The following is a 20,156-nucleotide window of genomic DNA, read 5'->3' on the forward strand; positions in this document are numbered from 1 at the left end:
CCCACAGTAAACTGCAAACTCATTGTTGGCTAATAATAAACAATCTGAAAGAGAACGTGTGATATGATTTCAACGTGCAAGAATGATTTCTTACATTTCAAATCAGTATAAACAGTAAAAACATTTTTTTTGTAGGCGAGGTTCCTAAAACTGAGGAACTTGCTTAGATACTGTATATATGAAAAATCCTCTTTACATCTTTAAAAAATTAGTAAATAATACAAAATGATATATTACAAAAGCAATTGGAGTCACATTTCTTCATTTAGCAGATGTTTTTCTAAAAGCGACTTACAAATGAGGAACATCACAAGCAATTTTTCTTAAGAGGCATCAATATTTCTGGTAATGAGTGTTTGTGACCACCAAAAAGTAGCTGGAAGTGAAAAAAATTATGATTAAAATTCACCAACGACTGAGTTTGATGGTCTTCTCATCACATTCACCATTTACTGACACCTCTCCGCCATAATCTTGCTTGCGTCACCTTTTCAAACCTCAGTCCTTCATTATAGCGATATATATTGAGAATGAAAGAAAAAGACACAATGCAATCACATCCCCCCTATATATCACATTTAAAATATAAATACTCATATGGAATATTAATCTCTGCTTCATAGAACATGTTTACATACCAAACAATAATTTCAATGCTGGGGAAAAAGTTACAATGATAAACTGGAAGACAGCAGAGTTCAAAACAACAGTATAGTTTTTATCCATATCAGTTTATTTTTTAAACAAGACTTTTTCAACATCACTGGATTTTAAAATGCACTACGAGCCATGGGAGACACAGTAGGATTCAAGCAAACAAAGTATAACACATGCCAAAAATAAAAATCCAAGGTAATGGCAAGGTTAGAAATATAAACTATATGACTGTAGTTTGGACTTCTAGATTCTACATTTACTCTGAACACTCAAATGCTTTAAGGTAAAGATCTTTCCTTTACCAGAGACTTGCACTCTCAGACCTGGAGGAAGACCGAGTGTTTTGGAGATCAGAGGCAGGAGGTGAAAATGGATCTGGACGTTTTGTTTGACAAATTATTGCAGAAAATGTAAACAATGGCTAGTTTGAATATGTTATATATATGCAACATGTGGTTGAATATATTAAACAGAGAACAAAAATTAATAATAGTAGATAATTCTAGTTAATCACTCATAGTATAATGAAATTACATTTTATTAATGAAATGAAAAAAATATCAAATCACTACATGAAATAAATTCTTGGTCTTAGAGCAGTCATGTTGAATGGAATCTACACTTCATGTCTTTGTTTTTGCAGCTCTAGTTTTAATTTGGTTATTTCTAATTCCATTTTTTGTATCTCTAGTTTTAGTTTAACCTCTTGCAACGTGAATACGCCATACATTTTTTCCAGAATGTGGTTTATGGTGCTCTTGCTTGGCACAATGTATGTCTCCGTGCTCAAGGTGTCCCTCTCTGCTGGCACTTGGCTGCTGTCTACATCAACTATAGTACAAAAACAAAGTTAGCCAAAAATTAGCAATGCTAGGGAGACATTGAAAAGTTTAGTTTATTGACAAGTTTGTAACGAGTTGTACACAGTCCAAACAGTGATGACGACTATCTAAAACAGAGGCAACTACTGAAAAAAAGCATAAAACATCAGAAACACAATATTCTACTTTGAATATTGAATAACAGTGGATACATTTTCTTTCTTATTTAAAGTCATGGAAATGCTATAATGTTTTTTTTTTCTTTTGCTACTGGAGAATATGAAAATATAAAAATTATATTTGCCATCATCTCCCATTAGAGGTTTATCCAACTATGACAACTTCCGCTTCTGAGAAATGTAAAAAGAGTCCATTGGTTAATTTAGGGGGCTTGTTAGTTAGTTTGCTCAAGAAAATGCTATTTGTGGTCTGTAGCACACACTTAGATTAATGTTTGTTACATAATTTGATTTATGAGATTAAATAGATAAATATGTTTTGGTGCTGTTTTTGCACACAAAAAAAAATCTTTTCTCGGGGGAGCATGCCCTCGGACCCCCCTGGAGATTTTTAAAGGTTCACTATGTGCCTTTTTTTGTTGTTGTTCAAAGTGAACACAATGAAAATATTAAGTCACTACATCATCAATCCTTCTTTCAAAACGTGTTTTTGTCTAACCCTCATTGAATGTAGCCCTCAGTAAGCCTATTGTAAGTGTTTATTAATTGAGACCTAGCAGGTCGCTGCGTCCATCAGCCAATAAGCTGTTCTTACAACAAGAATTTCTTAATATTGCGGTTAATATAATTGTTACAAATAAATATACATTTTATGATAACGTTTTTAAAATATGTGCTATATTCATGATAAACCCATCTCTATTACTTACGGACATCCATCCGCACTGCATCACCACGCTGAGGAGCACCTTCTCCATTACTGGCCTCACAGAAATATGAACCGATATCCAGCTTAGACACACTCGGGAACTCCTGATCACACAAACAAAACAATTTTACAAGAATAATATTCCTTACAAGGTACAAACCTGGAATTATAAAGTGAAAAATTACATTCAAATTTTAGCAATATACAGTATAGTACCGAATGTTTTGACCAAAAAGTTTGATGTGACTATATCCACCTTATTTTTCAAGTAAGCCATTTGTAAATTTAATGTGTCTGACTTCCTGTGTAATCCGCTTCCAGTTATTTGTAGCTGTACAAAAAAAAACAGTTAAATATTGCAAAATGCTTGATATTGCAAACTGGTGTTTCTTAACCTATTATTTTTATGTAGTGGCTTAGTTATAAACACGCTGTTTTGTAGCGCAACAGTTTTACCATTTACTGCACTTTGTTATTCTTCTCGTTATTTCCCTATAGCAGCTAATGAACCAGAAGTCACATTCAAAGAAAATAGCTTACTTCTGCGTTGAAAAAAAAGGTGGATACATACACACTCATTATATATGATATTTTGTATTTTCAAATATTGTATCAACACTCACCAGGTTCCCATTGAAAGCGTTCATCTTGTAGGTGAGGTTTTTAAAAGAGGGGAACTTGCTGGGATCGTCAGGGAGGGGAGTGTTGTCTTTGTACCACTTATAGGTGGGGGGGGGGGAGCCATCATTGTCGAAGCAGGTCAGAAGGACCTTACTGCATGTTGTGACTGATGAAGGAATTCTAGATACGGGCTTGGAAGGAGGCACTGTAGAACATTATTTAATCAAAGTTATATATTGTGTTAAAAATAAACAACACTGGACCCCACTGACATTCATTGTATGTATCACTTTTCAAAATATATTATTTTGTGTTCCATAGAAAAATAAATGCATATAGACTTGGAACATTTTTGAGTGAACTATCCCTTTAAAATTGCAGGTTGAAGGTGCTGTGAGCAATTTCAGTAGTTTTGGTGATATCTAATTGGCTTAGCCACTGAATTAGACCACCCACGAATTTTGTGATTGGCTAAAATTAGGCTGGGCCATTCCCTGTTGCTGTTTATAGCTCAGGGTTATGATATCTCATGACATATACATTTGTGACATCTATCAGGTAGTAATGATTATGTAAACAACACAATATGATTTACCAAGGACAGTGAGTTTGACTGTCTTCTCTCCATATCCACCATTTCCAGACACCTGACAGTCATAGTCTCCAGTGTCTGCTCGCGTCACCTTGTTGAATCTCAGTCCTTCAGCATACACAGTGATACGGCTTGCATACTGAGCTGAAAGAAAAAAGATGCACATCTTTCCTCAAATTGTCATTTTACACACAATAAGGAAATGCAACTGCAAGGTTACAATGATGACTCTGGATAACAACAGTAAACTTTTCATCCATACCAGTTGGCTTGTTATCAAAGTAAATGAATGAATGAGAGCCCTTGAGATCCTTGAACTTCCATTCTACTCTGGGTGTTGCTCCAAAGTCAGCGGTGTAGGTACATTTCAAATCAGCTCCTGAAAAAAAAAAAGGAAGGCTGAATACTTTGAATAACCTGATGCATAAATGTGCATGTTTTTCATCAATCCTTAAATGAGCATCACCCAAAACAGGCAGACCTTTCCTTAGGCTAGCCAGCCAGCTCTCAAATAAATTGTTACATTTGTAACAAAAAACACACACATTACTATTATTCAGTGTGAAACCTATGCAGGCAAGCACCACATCAAAAGTTCTCCATTAGTAATATATGATTGCTCATGACACATAGAAACAATTATAATTGAAAGACAAACAAACAGAAAAGGAAAAATGAAACTCACCCTCATTCTCGTTCACTTTTACCGAGGGATTAGCAAGAGTAACCGTAAATTGGGCATGTAGGCCTGCAGACAGAAATAGATTAAGAAGTTAAGAGATTTATTCAATCTTTAATTACGTCAGTAAGAAGAAATTCTTAAAATCACATTAAACATATTATAAATTGCATTAACAGAGGTTCCCTATCAGTCAGTCACGTTCAACGTTACGTTACTGAACTGATGAATTGGATCTCACCTGAAAGCCCAATCACCTTCAAGTGTAAACTAAATGAGCCAATGGACAAAGGTGTGCGAGATTTGCATCGCGCACCCTGCCCCGCGAAGCGGGTATATAAGGAAGTGTGCTTGCACTCCCACATTCATGCTTTCGCTTCAGAGTAGGGATGGGTATTTTTTTTAAATATTGTATTTGAATATTTCGGCTCATAAAAATCTAATATTCGTTTATTTAAATGACGTGTAAAGCCTTGTGCACACAGGGACGATTATCTTGTGCGTTTATCGCCGACATTTAACACCTCGTGACTAAACAAAGGGCGCCAATGTGAGTATGCACCGACGCACAAAACAGCAGGCATAAAAGCGCAATTAAAAAATTAAAAAATTAAAAAACGCTTAGTTTTTAGCGCAATTTTCCACCGGACAAAATTGCGATTAACAACTCATGATTTCTGTTCTGTTCTGTCTGTGCGCACCAATCTTGCACTTCTATCTACTCCTCAACCAGACCACCTAGAGACTTCAGGTTTTCGGCATTATGTTAAGGAAGGTCTAATCTCGGGAACGCACAAAAAAAATCCAGGAAAAGATTTTGGATTTCCTGGAAATTCCAGAAAAAAAACAGTTTTTTGCTAATTTCTCCGCAACCATAATAGCTATCGAGTTGAAACAAATTGCAATCGATAGCTTCTAAAATGTACAATAATATTAGAAATTTTTTTTATCAAAAATCTTTCCTTTATGCTTCAAAAATTAATTAAAACTTTATATGAAGGGAAATAAGAAAAATATTGCCTTTTCACCTATAAAACTATTGTTCCACAGAAAAACGTAAGGAAGGTATTCACAAGAGTAATGAGCACAATTAATTCCACTGAATTACGGCAAGAAATCAATGAAGGTATCGATCAAGATTTGGAGAAGGAGCAAGAATATATGAGAAAACGACAAGAGGTTGTTGCAAAATAAATGGAAGAACGTTCAGAAAAGCGACAAAAGATGGCGACATCCACACCAACGGCTTCCTCATCAGGCGTATCTGATTTCTACGATGACTCGTGGCTTTCAGAGGATGTTTTGGCAAATATCTCGAAAGCAGAAGAAGAGTTTACAAAGTCACAAGCCAATAGTCAAGCAGAAAAGAAGGAAGAATCTGAAGAGGACAAAGCAGAAAAGGAAGCTGATACAGAGAAAATCGAGGATATTGAGTGAACACAAGATGTAAAAAATAATGAGCTAATAAAAAAAAATGATGTTCAACTAGTCAAGTGATTGTGCCTTTTTTATTATCCATTGCTGATTTGATTTCAGAAAGTTCATTTGAATTTCAAGAGAAAGTTATATTCTCGAGCAACTTATTTTCTCTTTCATTTACTATCTCTTAGTGTTGTGATCCCATGACGTGAGAAAATTGCGCTAAAACACTCACTGAGTTTTTATTACTTGTTTTGGGTTGACGTGCTGCGTAAAATGAGATGCCGCTTTTATTCACGTGCCTGGAGCTGCTGAAGTTACAGTACTTGGTGACGCTCAAGCACAAAATGGTCTAAACGAGCACACATTGCTAGAAGAACATGACGAAGAGTAAGTAAGTAGACGAAGAAGAAGATGCAGCAAGGCAAGATGAATGTAGAGCTGCTGGTCTCTTTGGTGTCTGAACACAAAAAACTTTATGACAAAAGCCACAGCAACTACAAAAATCTTGATAAGAGGGAGTTAGTATGGAGAGAAATTGAAGTGTGCAGCATTTGAAATTAAAACCCGCCAACCCGCCAACCCGCCAAATGCAGGTAAAAATAACTACCCGTAACTTTGGCGGGTAACGCTGTCAAATCACTAGTCAATTCGGTGTGTTATATGTTTACTCACTTTGCTGGGGAAGTTCATGTAAGCCAAATCTGCACGAATTTAGCACAAATACTCAACTCGTGAGTCATCGTGAAAATTAAATACAGCGAATTGAGTAGAATCTGTGCATTTCTGGCTTACTTGAACACACACATCACTATGCAACAAATAATGGTGCGCTTGTTTACTTGCATTGAAGCAATAGCATAGATTAAAAAGCATTTGGTTAACAGAAAAGACAATGCCATTTTCCAACATCCTACATGTTCTTTGTAGCCTACTGTATTGATCTGTCCACCTAAATACATTTTTGGTAAAAAAGATGAGAATGAATGAGGAAGGGAGGAGATTGCTGTATGATAGGATTTTGTTTGAATAAGAAATTAATGTCTGAAATCCAAATTTTAATATATATAGTATATAGTATAGTATATATATATATATATATATATATATATAAGCAGTGACATTTCTTTTTTTTTGGCTAGTAGAAGTTCTGAATGGCCGATAACTAAATTTAGTAGCCAAATTGACTGGTGGGTGAAAAAGTTCATTTCAAACCCTGGCAGTGTGTGAATGGTTTTGACAAGCACATAAATACTGGCTCTCTTCTTCTTCTGTGTGACAAGCGAGTGTCAGAAGCATAAAGTTCCGCAGCGCCACCTTGTGTACCGGTATTTCTGCTGTCAGGGAGTGAATTTGCACATTCACTCGGCACATCGCCAGTGAAAATCGCTTGGGTATGAACACAAAGATGCGTCGAAAAACGCTGGCGATAATCGTCCCGGTGTGCACGAGGTTTAAGAACTGGAAGATCCCGAGCCGTCTGGGCTACACTCTGAGAAAACAAAGGACCTTTCTGGAAATTAACATTTGAACTCTCTCTTGCAAAATTAGCATCCCCATCCAAGACGCAATCATCCAAGTTGATCACCTCAGTGTTGTCTTAATTTACATTTCTTTCCCTATCTCTTCTCTCACATGCTACATCTACATCTATTCCATCTTTGAAATGATTATGTAATTGGCATGATATATTAGACTGTGAGAAAATGGCCGGTGGCGTGATTACTGATGATGGAAGCATAAAAGGAGGAGCGATGACAGTGAAGGACGAGAGAGAACCAGGCCTGGACTTTTTATGTTATGTTATGTTTATGTGTGTGCTGCAGTCGTTCGTGTAGGGCTAACACCTTTACTTTCGTTTTGTGTTTTTATTTATTTAGAAAAATCCTGGTGTTCTAGGACATCAGCCATCTGGGGTTTCAGGTCAACTAGGAAAAGAGCAAACTCTCCCCCGAGCAGAGAATCTTTTCTCTCTGTATGGAGTTGGACTCGGTCAACATGACAGTAAGTCTCACGAACGAGCGTGCTCAGCCAGTACTGAACTGCTTGAATTCGTTCAAGGGCAGGACGACAGTTCCACTAAAACAATTTCAGGGGCTCCTGGGGCATATGGCATCCACAGCTGCAGTCACGCTGCTCGGGTTGCTTCATATGAGACCGCTTCAGCACTGGCTTTCACGACCGAGTCCCGAGATGGGCATGGCAACAAGGCACGCACCGGGTGGCAATTACCCCGGTCTGTCTCCAAACCTTTAGCCCGTGGTCAGACCTTGCATTTCAACGGGCAGGAGTTCCCCAATATAACAATTGTCCAGGCATGTTGTTGTCTCAACAGATGCCTCCACCACCGGCTGGGATGGGGTGCTCATGGACAGGACCTCAACTGCAGTGGCACATCAACTGCTTTGAGTTGCTAGCAGTACAGCTTGCGCTGCGCCGCTTTAAATCGCTGCTACAGGGCAAGCATGAACAAAACATTGCGGCCGTTGAGTACCATCAGGGTGGTCTACGCTCCCATCGCATGTCGCAACTCGCCCGCCATCTCCTCTTCTGGAGTCAGAAGCATCTGAGGTAGCTTTGCACCGTTCACATTCCGATTAGAGCTTTCCTTCCTGCTTTCCTTCCTGCAAGAAGGGCTGGAGCGAAGGCTGTCTCCCTCCACCCTGAAAGTGTATGTTGCCGCTATCTCCCCACATTATAATGAGCTATATGGTAAGTCTGTGGGAAAGCACGACCTGATCATCAGGTTCCTGAGTGGCGTGAGAAGGTTAAATCCTCCCCGCCCTCACCTTGTACCCTCTTGGGACCTCTCCTTAGCATTAGCAGCCTTACAGAGAGCGCCCTTCTAACCACTGCAGTCAATAGAGCTCGAAATCCTGTCTCTTAAGACTGCACTCGCTTCTGTTTAGAGGGTGGGGGACCTGCAGGCATTTTCAGTCGATGAATCGTGCCTGGAATTCGGACCGGCCAACACTTAAGTAATCCTGAGACCCCGGCCTGGATACGTACTGTAGGGCTGAGCAAATATGGGCAGAACTCTTTACTGCCCTAGTACTTCAAAAAGCCTTTTAAAGGTATACACGTGAATTAAACGTGGCACAATAGCCTTCATCATCACAGTATGCTAATGTCTATCTAGTGCAGGGATTTCATCAATATGCTGATTGAGGACTGTTGGGACACTCCAGGCACAGGATGGTTCTGTCGGGAGAGACAGAGTCGTTTGCACCTCAGTGACACGTCTGTACCATTTGCTTCATTTGCTTCAGTATGTAGTTGACATATGCTTTCAACTACATACTGTTTATTTACTAGTGTGTTCTAATATGTAACTATGCCATGTTTGGTCTCATCTGACAGCCTATAAACTGAAATGAATGGTAGTGAACTTAATAGAGAAATTAAAGTATCCTAATGTACAATCTAGGTACTATTGGTTAAACATGCATTGAGGAGAATATGCTAATGTTCTTCTCCCCCTCTTGATCACTACCCATTTGCCTGTTTCCCGTTTCCTGTCAGTTGGGTTTGGTGTTGATATTCCACTCATGTTTAACAATGCTTTGCTCAGGGTATAACGCCTGGTTCACACCGGATGCGGAAGCGGCGTGGAACGGAAAATCACGCGCGGTCCGGCGCCTGCCTGTTCACACTAGACGCGTATTCTCCGCGGCGGTCGACAAGCGCTTCTGCTCAGTTGTTGTTTATTCAGAGCTATTTTTTTACATCATGGGTAAGTAAATAACCTCATAAAATGAATACACCATGTTTCTGTAACCAAGAAGTTTGTACACTTCTTGTATTAATACTTTTTGTTAATACTCGCGGTATTTTAATTTGAAAATTGTTTATATTTTGACAATTGACCGGATGTCTCGTGTTTCTTGGTGTGACTTCCTGCCGGAATGGACGCGGATCACTCGCGGCTCGCGCAAAAAATAGACCAGACGCCGAAACTGGCGCTTCACGGCGCGGGCCGGCCGCGACGCGCCACGGCGCACCGCGTCTGGTGTGAACGACACCATAGGTTAACATGGGCGCCGAAAGGAAGCGGCCTCCGTTCCGCGCCGCTTCGGCGTCGCTTCGGCGTCCTGTGTGAACCAGGGGTAACGGCCCATTCACACCGGACGCCGAAGCGGCGCTTTGAAAGCAATTTTCAAATTAAAATACCGCGAGTATTAACAAAAAGTATTAATACAAGAAGTGTACAAACTTCTTGGTTACAGAAACATGGTGTATTCATTTTATGAGGTTATTTACTTACCCATGATGTAAGTAAATAAACAACAACTGAGCAGAAGCGCTTGTAGACCGCCGCGGAGAATACGCATCTAGTGTGAACAGGCAGGCGCCGGACCGCGCGTGATTTTCCGTTCCGCGTTGCTTCGGCGTCCTGTGTGAACCAGGGGTAAGAAGGAAAGGTAACTGTTGATCTAGGAGAAAGGCTTTAACCCCACCACTCCCGCACACCGGTGCGTAACCTCATACTACAAGAAAGGCTTTTACGACCTCTTCTGCACGACAGTGCATTATTTGTTACAACTAAGTTTCTATACAGTATGTTGTTCCATTCTACATGTAACTTAATAAATAACTTTGCCTGCTTTAAAGGCTTTGAGAATCTTTCCTTTTATCACTGATTATGTTGAAAGCTAAAGTGATTTTAACTTTCGTTATCTAAACGTTCAGGTTAAATCCTACGTTTTCCTATTAGTTCTAAGAAAGGTTAAAGAATAAAAACAACTTTAATGGAGTCAGATTAATTATATTGGAGTCAGACAAATATTTGAATTATATACCTCATCCTTCAACTGCCTTTTGTTCCGATTATTGGTTCAAAATAGCAGCGTAAGTTTCCAGCCTTACAGTACCCAGGGTTCCCACCACTCCTTTTAGGGATCAGGTGGTGAACCTACAAGCACTGCCCCCAGAGGAGGCAGACCCAGCCCTTGCTTTGCTCTGTCCCGTTCGCGCTTTGCACCTATACCTGGACCGAACACAGAGCTTCAGGACCTCAGAACAGCTCTTTGTCTGTTTTGGAGGCCAGCAGAAGGGAAAGGCTGTCTCCAAGCAAAGGTTGGCCCAATGGACCATGGACACCATAGTCTTGGCATATTAGGCCCAAGACCAGCCGTGCCCTCTTGAGGTGCGGGCTCATTCCACTCTGAGTGTTGCCTCCTCCTGGGCGTTTGCGCACAGCACCTCACTAGCAGACATTTGTAGAGCTGAGGGCTGGGCGACACCTAACACAATTGTGAGGTTTAATAATCTTAGTGTAGAGTCTGTGTCCTCTCGCGTACTTGCTACAAGTAGCCAGTAACACTTAGGACCCCGTGAACGGCTTACGTGGGCTATCTGCTCCACAGATGAGTTCCTCACCTGGCAAACCCTGCATGGAGTTCCTCCAGCACCTTCAGCAGCCAGATGCGGCGGAGGCATCAGACACTTGGTCTAGCAATCGTGTGTATGCCCAGAAGGTTAGTCCCTGTGCTAGACTAGGTGCCCATGTGTTGTGATTCCCCTAATGGCGATCCCACATGTGTATTCCTCCACATCACATCTTCCCTATCGGTCGAGCCTGTGTCTTTCCCTGGCAGAGCCCCTCTGCCGTCTCTGCTTAGTATAGACTTCACCCTAGCTAGGCTGAATCTACCACAGAGACCTACCATAATAGCATTGCCCTGTCAGCCAGTCCATCTGTGTAACTCCACATAACCTCCTTACAGGCAGGATGTGCCTTTCCATAGGTACGTAACATCAAATGTGACTAACTGATACGGAACGTCTAGGTTACTAATATAACCCCCGTTCCCTGAAGGAGGGAACTGAGACGTTACATCCCATCGCCACATAACACCCTTTGCAGGGAGTTTGATTGACAGGCGATCTGACCAATCATAATCCGCCATTCGCCAAATCCGCCATTTTTGTCCGACAAAGCAGTCAGTAGATTAATGTAGGTGGATTTGAACTTGAAAAACGGTGTACTGAAGTCTTTCCATGGTTAAAACAACATTCCTTCTGATGTTCATTCATGTTTATTTGATGCTATAAATTAATTAGAAGGAAGAGATGATCGGTTCACGAGCAGCTTTAACTGAGGCTCTACAGCAATCTGTCACGACACATTAAAGAGCCACAAAAGGGTATTTATTGTTTAAATTTCTTAAAAAAATTACCAAATTTGAAAGTTGAGACTTTGTTTCATATCAAAAGTAACCTAGTCTGTCTTGTCTGTCAGCGCGTTGTCACTGTGTCCTATTTGCTCCGCGATGTATTATTCACTGCATGAGAACATGCTGTGGCGTGAGAGCGGCATGGCTTGTCAGACATAACAACAGTAACTAAAGGGGGCGGATCTTTGCAAACGGTCAATTGCTGTACCGCCACTGAACGGCCAGGACACACCGTCTCGGCTCCTCTGAGAAACTTGAATGTGCAAGTGCAAGCAGGCTTCCTTATATACCCACTTTGCGGAGCGGGGGGCTCTCAGGGAGATCCCAATTCGTCAGTTCAGTTCCAACGTGACGTCTCTGTTCCCTCCTTCAGGGAATGGGGGTTACATTAGTAACCTAGACGTTTCCAGAGTGTAATGATGTTCTGACATCATCTTCATATAAGCCAGACACTTATTTTATTATTTATTTTATTTATTTGTTATCCAATAGAAACAAAGAATCAAACAAAAGCAACATGTGAGATGGAACCCTGTTTATTTGGGCAGGCTCTATGCAAAACTATGCAAATGATGAACACTTCAAGATTTAAGAAAACATATTATAGTATTAAAAACAAACAGGATTTTTCCATATAGTTTACAAACATCCCATGTAATCTTCTAATGTGTTATATGCTCATTGGACACCTTAGTCTGGTTTGCACAAAGCTGTAAATGTTTCAGATTGGGTGTTCAGATGTGTTTTAGATAGATATCTTCTCAATAATGTGAAGGTTAAAAGAAGACATTTGTTTTTAATTATTTACCCTTTAAAATGACTTATTGTAATTTGAATGACTCAATTTTGACAAACATTACAGCAAAGGAGGTTACCAAGACCAAGAAGAGAATTGTAGGTCTATTTTAAAACAAGCACATTTTTTCCTCGTTCCATTAAAAAAACATCAGACCTGCTACAAAATCCTTGTTGTGACACTAGCAAACATTTCGATGTAAACAGGCTACATTTCATTTTAAAGAGTGTGAGGTTTCATCAAAAAGCTTTAATTTTTTTTAATAGGCTACTTATGTAGCCTAGGCCTAGATGAACAATCGAAAGTTATGTCTTCTTTTCTGAAAAAACGGGTAAACAGAAAACAAGTTATGAAATTAATATTAATATAATATGAATTCACATTCATTCAAACACGTTTTTCTGACAAATCTTTCAATCATCATTATTTTATAGGCTACGTAGCCTACGTTTCCCCGTCTGCTCAACAGGATGTGTGCGAGCGCAGCATCAACTGTGTCCGCAACCCGTTCTCATCAATCTGCGTATAAATAACACGACTTTACACTTTCAAATTGCGTGCAATGCATACGCCAAAATCCAATTTTGCGTGCATATGATACGCCAATCCTTCCCATTAACTTCGATGGAGAGCAGATGCGTCTAAATACCACGCATCACCTTCAACTGCAATGACGTCACCAGCGAGGCTCAGTTCGACCAGTTTGCCTGCACCTGATGCGCGTATACGCAGACTGATGAGAACGGGTTGGTGTCCGCGTCACTTGCTGAGTAGCCTACTATTAGATAACAAAAACATTACACTTTTACTTTATTATTCTACTGCGACTGTTAACTGTTTTTGCTACTTCTCTTTCCAAACACATTTCGAACAGCTCTTAATTGACTCAGTTAAGCTGATTCGAGTCAATGTGAATTGGTTCGACTTCAAATATTTGCGAGTTGGTTTTTAAGGATCATATTGACGCCGATTCAAAATTGATTTATGGAATTGGTTAAAGGACACATAATTTGAGTGACAGGTATGGTGTTTTGTTTGTTCTTGCAGACCTGTAGGCTAAATAAACTATTTAAACGCTAAATAACTCCACTCTATAGGCTAAAAAATAGCAGCTAATGAAAGATTTTATACTGAATAATCACAGCAGTCATTGAAAACTTGGACGCCTAACTTACCTGTGACTGAGATGGAGAAGCACACAAAGACGAAGGTCAGCATATCCACTGTGAAATTATAAAAAGTCTTCCAAAATAGTCCACTTTTCTAAAAACAAAACAAAAAACAACAACAAAAAAACACCTGATTTAATATTGTTACTAGAACTTTAGGGAGCTGTGTATTACTAAGCCCTCACAAAGCTAAGTCAGGATAAACTAAAAGCCGCTCCTTTCGAGTCATAGCCATAAGACGCGTCATTGTCCGCCTTGCTGCGATACGTCAACGCGTCCGCCAGATAGCTCCGGGCAATACCAAAGCTGTGTTCGAAATCGCCCGCTATATTTTCATTCACTATACCCTACATTACTCCATTAATATAGTTCACAATTCGGCTACTGAGTGCGCTGGCCAGTTTTCCATATAGTTTATGCTTGCTGTTTAACAATCATTTGAAACTTGTATTGTTTGTGGAGGATGGACACAACTAATGACAAGAGAAAAATGACAGTTGTCAATTCCAAACTGTTTCCTGAATTTGCTCGTTGAGAAAAAAAAACATCCTCTGAATCAATCTCAACTGATTGATCAAGGACACTCTGATGCCTTTCCCTGAGGATGACTGGTAAATAAACCACTCAGCTGATTTGACCATCTTCACTGTACCTTCAGAAGGAATCATCAGCCCTCAGGGTCACTTTGTCAAACCTAAGTCCTTCATTTTACACAGTGATATAGCCTTCATATTGAGAATGAAAGAAAAAGACACAATGCAATCACATCCCCCTGTATAGTTTTATACATTTAAAATATAAATACTCATATGGAATATGAATCTCTGCTTCCATACAGTACATGTTGTTTACATACCAAACACAATCATTTCAATGCTGGGGAAAAAGTTACAATGATAAACTGGAAGACAACAGAGGTCATAACAACATTTTTATCCATACCAGTTTCTTCTTTAAAACAACAAGATTTTTTCCACTGGATTTTAAATTCACCAAGAGCCATCACTGAGAGACACAGTAGGATTCAAGCAAACAGAGTATAACACATGCCCCCCCAAAAAAAGGTTATGGAAAGGTTAGAAATACAAACAATATGGACTTTGGACTTCTAGATTCTACATTTACTCTGAATACTCAAATGCTTTAAGGTAAAGATCTTTCCTTTACCAGAGACTTGCACTCTCAGACCTGGAGGAAGACCGAGTGCTTTGGAGATCAGAGGCAGGAGGTGAAAATGGATCTGGACGTTTTGTTTGACAAATTATTGTAGAAAACATTGTCTGATTGACAGAAAATGTAAACAATGGCTAGTTTGAATATGTTATATATATGCAACAGGTGGTTGAATATATTAATAGTAGATAATTCTAGTTAATCACTCATGAAATTACATTTTATTAATGTAATGAAAAAGATATCAAATCACTACATGAAATAAATTCTTGGTCTTAAAGCAGTCATGTTGAATGGAACACTTCATGTCTTTGTTTTTGTATCTCTAGTTTTAGTTTAACCTCTTGCAACGTGAATACGCCATACATTTTTTCCAGAATGTGGTTCATGGTGCTCTTGCTTGGCACAATGTATGTCTCCGTGCTCAAGGTGTCCCTCTCTGCTGGCACTTGGCTGCTGTCTACATCAACTATAGTACAAAAACAAAGTTAGCCAAAAATTAGCAATGCTAGGGAGACATTGAAAAGCTTAGTTTATTGACAAGTTTGTAACGAGTTGTACACAGTCCATACAGTGATGGCGACTATCTAAAACAGAGGCATTTCACTACTGAAAAAAAGCATAAAACTTCGGAAACACAATATTCTACTTACAAGATAGTTTTTTTCTTTCCTTTAACGCCATTCCAGCTTCTATGGCTATGCTTATGGCGAGGACCAGGTTTAGTTATTCAGAAACAAAACTAAGTAAGATTTAGGATTTACTGGCTAAAAACCTTTTCAAAAGTATCAACAAAATAAAAAGTTTCTCAAAGGGGTAGAAGTATTACAGTCCAGCAAATATGTTTAATGGACAGTGGATTCTGACAAGATGAACACTTTGGTGAATTTTCGCCTAATAGTAAAAAAAAAAAAGTTTGAGTCTTGAGTGTCTTTTCCGGTATCGGTGTAAATTAGCGATGTGTGGAATATATGTTTTTTTTATAATTACTTTATTTCATGTAATTTGTTGTTTAAGCACTGATCCCATTCCAATTTTGGTGTATGCATTTACTGTTGGTCTCAAGGTATAGGTAAAAGGTATAGAGCACTTTACTGGTTCTGTGTAGATAATGCTTCTTTGGCAGCACTATCTACTTGCTCAAGATTCACGAGTGGAGGTACCCAGCAGAAAATAATACTAAAATTCATTGATTCAAGAGATTGCAATTTGATTAAAATCTTCACAGCTGTTGGGTGATCAGATTTAATAGATTCATCTTACATGATTGTCTGAATGGCAGTATCTCAGTTCTCAGTCCTCCAATGATTCCTTAAACATCTAACTAGCTCTGTTGTCCTTTTTAAATTTAATATTTGGTTGCCTTCCTGTTGCTGGATTTTTCTTTTAAATATCTCTATCTCTGCCTACAGCACCAATTGTTAATGGTTTATTAATTTAAAATAATAATAATAATTTATGGCACTATATTCCTGTAAATTGCAAATATTCTCAGAAAATTGACCAAAGTGTTAAAGGGGTGGTTGATTATTTAACTTTTTAAACTTTAGTTAGTGTGTAATGTTGCTGTTTGAGCACAAACAACATCTGCAAAGTTACAACGCTCAAAGCTCAAAGCAAAGGGGGATATTTTATTTTACAGAAATGACTTTTTAAGGACTACAACAAACGTCTGGTAGGGACTACACGAGCTTCCTCCTGGGTTAGTGACATCACAAACCCTAAAATTTAAAAACACACAACAAAGGGGGTGAGTCCATGAGAAGAGGAAGAGCTGTTGTGGTAGAGCACATTTGGGAGTCTGCTCAAGCTGTCGCATCCATCTTTTCACATTTATTGCAACGTAACACAAATGCAATAGCATGTCACTCTGTAGGCATCTTACAGCTCCCACACTAGCGATTTATAGATTAGCATCAAAGAATATGCTAATCAATAACTTGAACATAGTTAACTCCACATCAGCTACATAAATTCATCAACTAACCATTCAGAAATGTCATGTTGCATTCTACGTTATCACTTCTTATTGAGTCTCTTCATCATTGTCCGACTTCGGTTTGAACATAAAATGCAGAACAGCCTGCGAACACACGAGCTCTTGAAGCTCTGTGCCGGGAGCAGCAGCTCATTTGCATTTAAAGGGACACACATAAAACGTGTTTTTGCTCACCCTCAAAAAGGGACAATTTTAACATGTTTTAAAAAATTATCTGTGGGGTATTTTGTAGATGGTCCTCACTGCAGAACACGAAATCCATGGGGAGGAGTTGGATCCAGATCCAACTCCTCCCACCTTACATATACCTAAACCTACCCATCTCCACCCCCTGATCCCTAAACCCACCCCTAAACCTACCAATCTCCACCCCTTACATCTGGATCCAACTCCGCCCCCTGGATCTCGTGTACTGCAGTGAGGTGCTACTGGTATTTTGAGCTAAACCTTCACATATACACTCTGGGGACATCAGAAACTTATTTTACATCTTGTAAAAAGGGGAATTATTAGACTGGGTAAACCCAGCCTGATCTGCCGGCGATTTGATTTCGCCCTGCAGCTCAGGCTGGAAACCTGTACATTTATCTCTGCTGCTTCCTTTACAAATTTGCGGGAACCAATCACAAACTGGCTTATCCACTTGGCGCGCTATTGGCGGGTTTAATCCAATCAAATCTGTCCAATTCCTTTTAACCTCTCTACAATGCTCAATGGCTTCTTTTTAGCAAACAAATCGCTCGAGTGGGTGTAAATACCACTAACTTTCATGTTTTTTTGTTTTTTTTTGCATAACCTGCAAAATCAACACCCGCTGATCAACACGTTTGGTTACACATTTCCTGCCAGGAGTTTTCCCGTTGCTCTGCAAAGTACGTCCGGATCGTTGGTCTGATTGGTTGAAGGACTATCCAATGCCGTACAGAGTCATTTGAGCTATGCCCGTTGATCACGCCTCTTGTGCAGTAGAAAATACATAGCAGATTCCCCAGACCAATGTTCAATCTTAAAAGATTGAGCTTGGTCTGGTGATAGCCAGACTAGGGCATTATACCACCCTTTTAAGTTAATGGCTATGTTTATGCAACCAGCCAGATATGTCATGGATATTTATTTGTTTGCTTACATTGTATTTTAAAAGTTAAAGGAGGTTTGCCTACATCTGATCAAATGTGAACATTTTATAGTGCAGTTACAACTGAAGTAAACTGATATGAATTTATTTAAATTGAGAGCACATCATCTGGTGACCCTTATTCTGAAGTCCTGTAACTGCCGCACAGTGTGATAATGTTTTGAAAGCAAGGACAATGTTACTTGCGGACTTCCATCCGTACTGCATCACCACGCTGAGGGGCGCCTTCTCCATTACTGGCCTCACAGAAATATGAACGAAATATCCAGCTTAGACACACTCGGGAACTCCTGATCACACACAGACAAAAAAAATGTACATATTTAATTTACTTTACAATAAATTTACAAGGTATAAACCTAGAATTACATTAGTGCAAAAAATGACATGTGCATGTACTGTAGGCCTGATGACAGAAATGGATGGATTCAAGCCTACACAAACTAATCAGTAAGAAAGAATTCTTAAAACATTCACATTAAGTGCATTATAAAATCACATGAACAGCTGTATCCAGAATGGAATGACGTTCAGACACCATCTTCATCTAGACCAGACACTTATTTTTCTATGCAATAGAAACACCTGGACAAAAACTATCAAACAAAAGCAACATGTGAGCTGTTCATTTGGACAGGCTCTGAAAAAGATAAATATGTATTTCCTGAACCTATAGAAATAAAAAAATTCACATTTAAGGAAATCTACTCTTCAACCATATTAAAACAGTATTTTTGACACACGCAGCATGTAATCTACTAATATATTATTCTGTATATTCACTGGAGTGGACACCCTGGCCAGTTGTTTATTGGCAAAAACCAATTCAAAATACGACTGTTTATCAAATTGGTTATGATGAAATTAGGCCCCATTATAGACCGATGCACAGGTGACTGTTCTTGTAGCCTTATAACTACTAAATAAACTCAGATTTAAAAATATACATTTTACTATATGCAATAGTATGATAATTGATTATTCATTTACTAAAACAAAAAGAATTCAACATATCTACTCTGAAATTATACAAACTCTTCGAGAGTAAATGTTTCTCTCTTAAAAATGATATTTGGTTTTATATTATCTTAGCAGAACTTTATTGCAGTTGTTTATTTGTTATGTTCCCTCAAAACTGAGTAGAAAGATAAGCTGAAAGGCTGATAGGCTAATGTGTTACCTGTACCGTGTGTGATTGTTTGGACACTCCCGCTGCATGACGCGATGAAAGTAAACACAGATTCGAGGTTAGACAAATAATTGGAAATCTTTCTCAGAATGAACCCTGTTAAAGAGTCCAAACTTTTGCCAATAGGTCTTTGTAACTCACATGATAAGATATGGAACAAACATTCAAAATCAAAATCATTGTATTGAGCTCTCTGCTTATCATCAATGTATTTGTGCAAAATGAAATTTGAACCTGTGGATTGACCTGAACGATGACTAACGTATGAAAACGAAAGAAAAGTGATTTATATTTTTTTATATGATTGCTGTTCTTTTTACAAGCTGACAATTTTTAATCTTTAGCTGTGGATAGTGTGGAGCAGAACAAACCTTTTTTTTTAATTAATGAACATATAAAAAAAATACTTACAGTAGGCCTACAGTTACAACTCAAAAGAATTTAACAACAATATAATTATAAACAGTAGGCTAGACAAAGAGATATTTTTTTTTAGAGATAAGAGACAAAGAGATAACATTTTATGTTTTAAACAATTAACATTGAGCCAGGGTTAACATATAAATTAAAATTTGAGAGGGAGACAATAAAAAATGCCTTAAGACCCTTTTTTTGTACATTATAAAAAAGCATAAATATTATACTTTGTGCACAACATTGCTGGAAGAAGAGATAGTACCCAAATCACATTTCAGGTCTTTGCAAAAAATTATAAAGAGCGGTTTTACAGACACAAATTTGCACTTAGAACAAAAATGACACCAGCAACACACTTCTTCCTGACAAAAACAGAATAACCAGTGTGTAAATGTGGTTAGACTTAGACTTTATCTCTAGGCTAG

The 20,156-nt window shown here is 38.7% G+C and overlaps 1 protein-coding gene across 1 annotated transcript; it reads right to left on the reverse strand.

Moving 5' to 3' along the window:
* Positions 1-712: 712 nt before the first annotated feature.
* f11r.2 (F11 receptor, tandem duplicate 2) lies at positions 713-14,115 on the reverse strand. The gene is made up of 7 exons (XM_084413147.1): positions 13,825-14,115; positions 4,265-4,327; positions 3,842-3,958; positions 3,583-3,723; positions 2,990-3,192; positions 2,368-2,470; positions 713-1,488 (listed from the first exon to the last, which is right to left on the reverse strand). The coding sequence occupies exons 1-7, from the start codon at positions 13,865-13,867 to the stop codon at positions 1,274-1,276; spliced, it is 885 nt and encodes a 294-aa protein (XP_084269273.1). The 5' UTR covers positions 13,868-14,115; the 3' UTR covers positions 713-1,273.
* Positions 14,116-20,156: the final 6,041 nt, after the last annotated feature.

This window comes from Rutilus rutilus (genome assembly GCF_951802725.1).
Source record: "Rutilus rutilus genome assembly, chromosome: 7".
NCBI lineage: Eukaryota > Metazoa > Chordata > Actinopteri > Cypriniformes > Leuciscidae > Rutilus > Rutilus rutilus.

What these genes read in the sequence shown, in the direction of transcription:
- f11r.2 (XM_084413147.1), bottom strand. Translation starts at nt 13,867, where the DNA reads ATGCTGACCTTCGTCTTTGTGTGCTTCTCCATCTCAGTCACAG. An exon ending in AGTCAAACTCACTGTCCTTG is followed by an intron (nt 3,193 to 3,582) that starts GTAAATCATATT and finishes AATGTTCTACAG; the next exon opens with TGCCTCCTTCCAAGCCCGTA. An exon ending in TGCAGTGCGGATGGATGTCC is followed by an intron (nt 1,489 to 2,367) that starts GTAAGTAATAGA and finishes TTTGTACTATAG; the next exon opens with TTGATGTAGACAGCAGCCAA.